The sequence below is a fragment of the Lonchura striata genome, chromosome 5, assembly GCF_050655825.1.
Source record: "Lonchura striata isolate lonStrDom1 chromosome 5, ASM5065582v1, whole genome shotgun sequence".
NCBI lineage: Eukaryota > Metazoa > Chordata > Aves > Passeriformes > Estrildidae > Lonchura > Lonchura striata.
This window is the reverse complement of record NC_140707.1, coordinates 22,601,145-22,611,189: the sequence shown is the minus strand read 5'-3', so window position 1 is coordinate 22,611,189 and position 10,045 is coordinate 22,601,145. Positions and strand designations below refer to the sequence as shown.

The following is a 10,045-nucleotide window of genomic DNA, read 5'->3' as shown; positions in this document are numbered from 1 at the left end:
CATTGTTTTCACCTATATTTTCCTTGTCCCATTAGTAATTTTTGCCTTTTCTTCTGCCTAAGGGACAAAGGCTGTGCGCAGCACTCGGGACAAAGCCCAGCCATGCTAGCAGCCAGTGATTTCTGGATACAAAGGAATCCAGTCTTGGTATAAATACTCCAATGCAACAATCCATTTCTATTCACCAACTCACTTAAGCACCTGCTTAAATGCTTTTGTGAATACAAATTACAAAATTTCTCCCTCCCAGCATGGTGAAAAATCACTCTTAGTACATAAAATATCAGTATGCACACAAAAGCATGTGCAATAGGTATACATTGGGACATCTGTGTTTGCTTTTACATCTGTGTAGCTAATCAGTCATAAGGCAGCTGGCCAAATTTTTCCTTGAGTCAACACCTTGAGCATTAGTGGAGACACAGTGAGGATGCTTGGTGCTCACCAGGACATCCCTACCTAGCTGCATTCATGCAAATAATACCCTAACCTAGTCCTAACTTGGCAGCAAGAAGTTTTAAATAACTACCCCTTGATTGTTGCAAGCATGGAACACTGGTTATCATTTTCCCCCTTTTACTTTCTTCTCTAACCAATAAATTATTCTCAGAAACAGCTGGTGCCATGAGCAGGTGCCCATGATGGACCAGGAGAAGAACATGCCACAATCATTTTCCACTGGGATCCTGTTAGCCCAGGTGCTTATACTCAAGGTTTTCTTTTCCATAACCCCGTGTCTTCATCAGTGTGAAATGCACACTGGCTCTAGGATAAAAGATGGGACCTGTGGAGCATGTGAGGCCACAGCCTCAGTGCTCTGCCCTCCCCACACATGGACAGGCTGAAGCAACTGCTGAAACAGAGTTGGGAATGACAGCAAACCCAGGCAGGCTGAACAGGAGCAAGATCAGGAAATTCTGGCAGCTTATCTAGCAGAAAGGGTCTTCTACATCTCCTGTCTTTGGGTGACAAGTTTAGGGCTGGCACAGGTATGTGAAAGCTCCCTGCCACAGGGGGGAACTCTCAGTCCTGAAAGGAGTTATGCAAACTCTTTAAAAGCCTTCTGCTTTTTCTGGCTTTCTAGCCAGAGAACTTCCCTCTGGCCAAGTGTAAATCTGCTGCAGAGGCATTTCTCGTTCCAGATGCTTTGGAGTGGTATGATTCCTAAACAGCAGTGCTTGGGGAGAGGGAGGGGGAACTCCTCAAGCAAACTCTGTGGAATTTACTTCATGGAGAAGACAAATCTCAGAACATAATTTAAAACCTTTAAAAAAAAAATCACTCTAACAGGATGAATTCAGGTCAGCTCTGAAACAGAGCTGCTTTATCAAGGGTTTACCAGGTGATTGTGACAAAAATAACAAACTCCAGTGATGCAGTAAGCAAGGGAGCTGCACGAAACTGGAATTTCCCAGCTATTTTGCAAAATCCCCAAGAACAGGTGCTTATTTCAACTCATGCCAACGTGGGATTCACCAAGGAACAACATTCTTACTATGCTCTTTAAAAGACTGACTGTGAACTTTTTCTGCCACTACCAGTTAAAGGAGTATTCATAGAAGGATTTCATTTGACAAATATTTCCACCTTCTTATGGAGCTTGGGTCTAGGATAGCTTTGCACCTTTCCTTCAGAGGAGAAGAGAAGGGGGTAGCTTGTTTTGTATATCAAGTCTGAAATTGATCTGGTTTCACAACATATTAATATTTCATGAACTCAGGGTTTGAGTACTATAAGTTAAAGATACATAAATTTTGGAATTTAAAACATTCAAATCCTAAGTTCATCGAATGCATCAAAATTCCTTTATTTTGGAACTTTGAGATAAATCCAAATCTGAACCCAAGATATTTGCAGTATCCATTTAAGATAAAAAATATTATTTACATCAGCATTAGAGGGAGGGTCACCACAGTGTTAGTCAAACACAGGATGTCTCACCTCTGTGGAGCCCTTATGTTTATTTTATGAAGTCAAGACTCCAGGGCTCTCAAGTGCCTCAAGCATAAGTGAGCTCCCGTTGTACCCCCCTGCCACAGCCCCTGCAGAGCTGCAGCAGCTCCTGCCGGGTAAGAGCTAGTCAGAAATGTTACTGGATCCTCAGGGCTAATATTTGCTCACCTACAAAATCATCAGCCGGGCTCTCCTAACACAGAGGTTGTGTTTGCCATGTTGTGATTTGGTTAAAAGCCTCCACCTTCAAGTCTAGGCAACTGAGGGACACTGGAGCTCACACTGTGCTCCCAGAGGAGGGCAGCTGCCCCAGGGGAGCAGGAGCATTAGCACTGTGAGCAGGAATGATGAGGCACACGGCACTTGGAGGTGTACCTTGGTATCATTTACTGCAGGATCATCTGTCCAGCAAACTGTGATCAAGCTGAGCAACCAAACAATGTAGGGAATCAGTAGCTGACTACTCCACACGCAGTTTTCAAAGACAAATGTTCAAAGTCCATTATTGACACCTGTAAGAAGCGAGTCACCAGGCAGAGTGCCAGAATGGCTCACTGTTCTCAAAGCAAATAACAGCAACTGAAGTCACACATTCACAGCCCATTTCCTCCACCTTCCTTTGAGGTTTATTCTGCCTGGAAATCAACAACTTTCAACCCACACGTTTCCTCACCAGTAATTTGGGAGAGACAGAGGAACAGCCTTGACCGATGGTAAGAGCTCAGTTCAGAAGGTCTCCTCTCGCTGCAGCCTGAAGTGGCAGCAATACCTGGCCCAGCAGCACGGGTCCTTCCAGGCCCCATATTTGCATTTTGTAAAAACAGATTAGCTCAAAATCCAAGGTCATTTACTAATCACTCCATCCCCTCCAGAACAACTGATCAGAGGCAGTGGTGAGGCCCAAGAGCTGCTGAGGTGCTGAAGCCCCTGGGTTCAGCCCACTCTGCTTTAGGGCTCCTGCTGCAGGAGCTCCACAGACCTCCCCTGCTGTTTTCCAGCAGGGATTTCAGCAGGATCTGCCCTTGCCAGGGCCACCTCTCCTGGGAATCCCTGGGGGTGGTACCCAGGCACAGCATCACGGGCAGCTCCACACAGACCCGCACAACCTCCCCGCCTCAGCTCCCCAAAACCTCAGAAGCCTCCTTCTCTGAGCTCCTTCCTGATATCCCGGGCAAGGAGGGACCCTGAGAGGTGCCTGAGGGAGGGATGAGCCTCCAGCCTCTCACATGAAGTTATGCCAAAGCAAGTGTCCAGAGCATGCCTAAGCCAGGCTGCCTTCTTCATCGGATTCCACTTCTCCAGCCCTGCGTGAGGAGCCATCCTGCTGGGGTAGATGAGCCTTTTTTATCCACTCCAAGATCAAAAGGTCCCGTTGGACTTGTGTCCTGGGACAGGCATGTGTGATGTGCTGATTCCAGCACTGCTGCATCCCTCTCACACCACAGGCACTGCCTGCAGGCCTTTCTGGACAGCCCTGGGCAAGGCAGCAATGCCCGCAGTGTTGAGCATTCAGTTCCTAGAGCTCAGCTTCCTTCTCCCTCTGAATGAAGTTGCTGTTCTCAGCGTGGATGAGCCTTTTCAGGGTTTTATTTTTGTAAGTTTGCTGAGAGAATTAGCACCTACGGGAGCCAGGGCACAATTGCTGTGCTATGTAAGCCAGACAGGCCCCCTGAGCACTTTTCTGTCGTCCTGTTTTTAATAACTGGTCTCAGCTTTTCCACACAGCCCCTCACGCCAGCACTACACCAGTAACAGCAAACTGGGGCCACCCAAAATCCACGAGCAGTGCTGTGTCACATATGGGCTGGACACAGAGATCCTGAACTCCCACTTTTCTGGAATGCTTCCTCAATTTCCACTTTAAACCTCACAAAAATCACAATCCCCTCCTTTGGCCTAAGCTGCTTTCTGTGGCTGGGTTTTACTCTGGGCAGCACCTCCAGGAGCCAGGAGAGCTGGCATTTTACAACAGGTGAATTGCTGTAAATTCACTCTTACATTTGGCTGAAGCACAGAGAATGAGGCTTCCTCTAGTCAGGCACAAACTTGTCCAGCACAGAAGGGTTTCATGGCTGCTTGTAGTGTGCATAACAGGCAACACCTGAACTAAGAACTACTAAACAACAAATTGCACCTCAAGTGACTACTTCAGAATATTTCAGCTTCCAAAGTAACTTTTTCTCTCCTTAAAACTATGATCCCTTGATTTCCTGATCCCCAGAATCATCACAAAACTGAGATTTCATGGCATATGATTTGTAAGTCTACATTGCCTATTGAATAAATTTCCCAGTGGGAAAAAAAGAAGGCTTCAGTAGCATCCGATCAAGTTTACCATCTAGATAGTGTCAGGGAGTTTCCTTTATGAATTCTGTGTTTATACACATCTCCAATAAGAAAAAAAGATTTCAAGGTCTTCTTTTCTGACCTTTTTTTTTTTCTCACTGTGTACTAAAAAGGCTCTGCTTCATGGAATTCAAAAAACTTACTCTTCAAAATGTGCTTAATCAGAGAAACAGCTGTGGAAACACACACATATTTAAACAGAGAAGGATACTTATTTTTATAACACCTGAAGTGGTTTAATATGTAGTTTACAGAGCAGCATGACAATGTCATACATAATTTGCTCTGATTTGAAGAAAAATTAGATGAACTTGCCTATTGAGTGGAATGTGTCCCTTTTGTTCTCCAACTCCTGTTGTACCCACAGGTGCTCTATTTGCATCACTGCTCCTGGGTGCTCCAAAGCAGACTTCCACAAGGGAGAGTGAAAATCTGCCTTTGAGCAAAAGATTTGTTCAAAATAAACAGGCAGCAGCAAGAGGTGTGGGTTTGCTCCAGGGATCCCCAGAAACAAACCTGAATTTGGCTCAAGTTCTTTAAAAAGCACTTGCTTGTCTCCTCCAGCAGCAGCCTTGCACAAGCACAGTTTGGGTGGAGCAGCATCCAAAGGAGAAGTGGAAGAGACTTGACATTTTTGTTGTGACAGGTTTTGAAGTCCACATCTATATGCATAAGAGGAAAAGCATTCGCGTTTAAGCTTAATTCAGAAATATTTGTGGACCACTACCTTGCAGCATTCTGTTACAAAGGATTATCATAATGCTGGTCTTTCCTGCTTACCCACACCAGACTTCCTCTGGTTCCTTGGATTTAAATAAGCTTCAAGTCTGGTTCTCCAAATTCCCCTATTAATTATTTCTGTTATGTGACCACCACAAGGTCCCAGTCAGAATTTCAGGATTTCCCAGGATAGTTCATATTGACATTACCTGTTCCAGGGGGTATATGAGTACTCGTCTCCAGCCCTGGCAGCATTCACAGAACCAGGGAGAATATTTAAATAACAGAGTTTTCTGCTGTGATCAGCCTGCAGCCACCATACTCTTCCAGGACCTCTACACTCCTGTATGTAACTCGCTCTTTGCCACATAAACCAGCACCACCTTTCCACAGCAAACAGCTGAATGACACAGTTGTGTCTTCCAAAACCACACCAAATGAGCCTTGGTGGACATGTTCAGTGAAATACAAATCAGTCCTTGTCACTGTGATCAAAGGAAGCTAAGGGTCAAACAGGCAGTTGAATAAATTAAGGAGAAGATATTGGGATTACTTTTATAAAAGTTTGATAGACTGACTAAACCTAATAATCTCAACATAATAATAAAAAAAAGAAAGCAAAGAGAAAAACAGTATTAAAATTATTATAGATTTACTTATTTTCAATTCCTATGACCTAACTCTGCTTTTCAATTCTAAAAATTAAGCCAGTGAATTTAATGACACTGTGGTATAATCTTAAAAACATTCTGGGAACTTGTGTCTTAACACAGGCTTTCACCTTGTTTTCCTTGGTTTGGGTTTTTTTTAATTATTTTTCATCTTAAACCATGCGGTTTGGCATTGGGTTTTTTTTTTGTTTATGTGGGTTTTTTGGTTTTGTTTCTTAGGAAAAATAATCAAATGAATCTACAAAGTAATAAAACACTTTGGAGTTACTTTAAGTTGTTTATGCTGTCTTCACGCAGCTTGTTACAGCAGACTAACTGACTCCAGCTCATAATATAGGAGACATTTTTAGAATAATTTTTAGAATTAACACCAAGAAAATTCTGGTATTTTACTTGCCAGAACTATGTGCACCATTAAATACATGAAGGATTGTGTCTTTATGTATATAGATTTAAGCTAGTAATGTCTTACATGAAACAAAATGCTGTAGTAAGCAGATGTTGCAAGGCTAAAGTGCATCTGATGTGCAATAACTTGTTAAACAACCATTAAATTAGTCAAAACTATTATTTAGCACAGAAAGATAACTAAAAATATTACCCAAGAACTTCATGCAGCTAAAAGTTCACTGGTTTATTTCTCTTATCGAGAGTAACAGTCTGAAACATTTTACATTAATTTACAATCATCAAAAAGATCCTTATGTTTATCTCACATAGGTGACATTGAGTCATCCAGTTAGCACTAGTCATTATTCCAAAAAATTAAATCTTGTTTTATAAGGTTAAACACTTTTGAGTCCTTTGCTGCCAAAACACATCATCAGTCTACAACCACACAGAAAGTAGAAATTGAAATTTCTACAGAGCCACTACCATCACTATGAAGATACAATGCCAAGTGTTTACAACATTCTGCAAGTTATCACTTCTCCCAGCGGTCAAGGTAGCAAAGATTCCCTCTTCACTTTGTACTGCACACACAGGAATTACAGTAAAAGGGGAAATTTTGATCCATAATGTCAGATCAAGGGTAACAGAAGTGCTTCCGAGTCATTTGCTATTTCAGTAGGAAACAATCAGGGCTGTGGAACAATGAGGATTCTTGTCTGAGAAAGGGCAGGTTTCTCCTCAGCCTGTGCACTCTCCTCTCCTCCCAGCAATGGAAATGGCCTGTGCTGGTGGGGCAGGAGAAGCCAAGCTGAGATCCCTGTGGCTCCCAGGCAGCTGTGCAGAGCTGGCACAAAGGGCTGGGAGAGGAGGTGCAGCGTGATCAACCCAGAGCACGGAGCAGTAACTGCTGCACAGAGCAACACAGCCCAGCTTCACCCATCAGAGACATTGGGATGCTTCACAACTTTGGCTTCCTCCAGCCCTGCTTGAAACCAATCCCTGATGTGTGTCCCTCAGCACACAGAGCAGAGCTGCTCAGAGCTGCAGCCTCCCTGGGAGAGAGCACAGCACAGAGTTTTCCCCTGGCACCCAGCACGCAGCAATGCCCCTCGGCTGGGCTCGGCCCAGGGGCTGGCACACCATGGCCCTCTGCCCCCAGTGCCACACCAGGGCAGGACTGCAGCCCCTCGGCCACTCCAGAGAGCTCCACACCTTCCCAGAGGGGGCTGGTGGCTCGCTGGGGCTCACTGGCACACAGCATCTGGCGTGGGGAGCCTCCACAGCACGGGGCTAGGGGCTGTGCAGCCAAAGGGAAACCATCTGGAAATGCCTTCCTGGGCTCTCTGCACAACAGCACACTACAGCATGGCTGCAGCAAAGCCTCTCACCACCCTTCCTCCTGTCTTGGCATTCCTCAGCCATTCCCTTTCCCCAGTCACACTGCTTCATGCCCTCTGCCAGATGTTCCTGTCCTCTCTGTCCCCCAGAGGCAGCAGCAGGGACCCTGTTTGGGATGAAGCACAGCTGCCAGGAACACAGGAGGAGCAGTGTTCCTTCCCCTCTGCTCTGCCAGCTCTCCCTGTGCCTCACTGCAGCCCTGCTCTGGAGTGGGCACAGCCATCCCCAGTGCAGCAGGGCAATGCTGCCCTCCTGGCAGCAGCACAAACCATTTCCCACCTCTGGCCAGGCTTGAGGCAACCCCTCCCCAGCAGCAAGAGGGGCACAGCACCCCACAGCCCCATCCTGAGGGGCTCTGCTGCCCAGCTGTGGCCAAAGCCATTGTGCCTCCCCCTTATTCCATGACCAAGATGTGTCCTTGTCCCAGATGCCACATGGCACAGTAGCTCAGCAAGGCTGAGTCAGGAGCACCCATTTGCTCCCAACAATGCAGGGAGGAAATTCAGAGCTCCTGGGGGAGTTTCTGCTGTCACACTGTGGACCTGGTATTATTCACGTACAGCAGTTAAATACCACATGCCAGTGCAGTGAAACCCAGCAGGTCTGACTCCACACCCTGGGAAAGGGAGCATTAGTCCTGGAAACCTGTGAAATGTAAGTACTGCTCCTAAGATGGCACAGAGAGGGAGTTTGGTGCCCACTGCATCCCTTGGCATGGCCAGTGACCAAAGGACAGAAGTCACAAGTCCATTTCCAAATGGATGGGACTGTGACTATCTCCCTTCAAGGCTGGAGGTCCTCGAGGTACATTGTATGGCCAGAGGAGATGTAGGTATGGACAGAATAGCACTGAGACAACATTTTGATCAACACAGATTTCCCTCCAGGCCCTCTCCTGTCTCCAACAGGAAACACAGCCTGAGGAGAAGGACACAGAGCCTGGGAATCCTGAGGAACAATTTGCCATAGACAACTTTTGTGGCCACAGTCTGGCTGAATCATTGTACCTCTCCTTCTCTCCAGCCAGACAGGAAAGCAGCTCTTCTCTGCTCCACAAGGCCATTGCAAGGTGCTCAGAAAAGGTAGAGAATATGAAAACTGAGGCTCATACCAGAACCTTATTCAGCTTTAAACAGTGTTGTACCAAGAGCATCATCTACGCACAGCCGGCATTTAAAATGGGGCTTCTGTTTTCACCTCCAGGTGCTCAGAGGGCAGAATTTTACCAACTTGGAAGATGCCTTTTGCTGTCCCAGGCTTATGCACAGGGACATCACTGGGATTTAGGAAAGAATCTGATCTGCTCTAATAGTTGCAGACAGCCCAAAAAGGAAATTTCCAGTGGGTCAGGGCCTGTTTTCCATTCCTGTTTATTCTGGTATTACTCCATATAAGCCAATAGGTCACTGGCACAGACACTGGGTGAGCCAGACCCTGAGCATTCAAGCTGATATTCAACCCTTTGCTTCATGCCACAAGTAGTTCAGAGAAAAAGTGCACCTTGTGCAGTTCTTGGCCTCACTGGCTTGAATTAAAACTATGTCAGCCTTAGCTCTGAATTTCCTGCGTAGCAAATGTTAAGAGAGTCATCAATCCTGTTCTCACTTTCAGTGAGACCAAACATGAACCCAGCTTTGTTGAGGTAACATGCATTAATGGCAGCCCAGGGTCCATCCCAAACCACACTACTTAGCCTGTCTGTCCTCATTAGCTTTTAGAGGTGCTGATGAAGCAACGGGGCAGAGCTCTACAAACTTCTGCTTGGCGCCCTTCAGTTACAGAAATCATGGGCAGTCTCCAATTCAGGGACCTGTGAGCTATCCTTTGGTACCCAAAAGGTATTATCTGGAAAGGAATCAAAATTCTGTTCACCAAAATATTTATATTAGCTGAGAAAGCCAAACTCTGCCAAGAAGGGAGCTGGCGAGCTTCCCTGGAGCGTCTCTGCCAGTGTGTAAAACACAGAGAGCAGCCCCACCTACCACAGCCCCTCTGTGCATGCCCAGGGCTGCTTCAGCTTTTAAGTACAGTGCCAGCTATTTGTAAGGCCTCAAAAATCTGGAAACTTTGGAGCGCAGCAGCCGAATGAAGGATCTCGGGAACATCTCTCTGGACTCTTGGGCTGTGTACTTGAAGTAGTTCTGCGGGTGCGCCAGCACGTCGAACAATGCTTTTATCAGCTTCTTGTCCTGGGAAAAAGGAAGCAGATTTTATAATAGTTCCACAGAGGAGTTATGGTCAGTATTACCAAAGTTTAATGCCTGTCTAACTCAAAAAAGATTATGGGGCATTTTACTTTCCAAGTGTTTCAGGGGCTTGGAAATGTAGTAGCGCAAGGCTGACTTGCAGGCTCCTGGGAAGTCACTGGTGTTCCACATTAGCAGCTCCAGAATTTCTTTCCTCCTCATACATCCAAGAAGAGCAAACAAACCACAAAACAAGCACACACTTGAGCTGTTATCCAGCAGAACAAAGGCATGCACTCAACTTGCCTATGGAAGTCCCCTAAGCAAGGTCGGCGAAATTCACAAAGAAATTTCTTTTGCCCAGGGAGGAAAAGCCTT

General features: G+C 45.9%; 1 protein-coding gene across 3 annotated transcripts in view; it reads right to left on the bottom strand.

The window, feature by feature from the left end:
• Positions 1-6,303: 6,303 nt before the first annotated feature.
• Positions 6,304-10,045, bottom strand: part of SCUBE2 (signal peptide, CUB domain and EGF like domain containing 2) — a 38,924-nt gene continuing 35,182 nt past the window's right edge. For all 3 annotated transcript variants that reach the window (XR_014955552.1, XM_085580119.1, XM_085580118.1), the window contains one exon: positions 6,304-9,670. Coding sequence is in view for 2 of the 3 variants with exons in the window: in XM_085580119.1 (XP_085436245.1) it covers positions 9,518-9,670 (153 nt within the window). In the remaining variant the exon portion in view is untranslated. The remainder of the gene's footprint in view (positions 9,671-10,045) is intronic.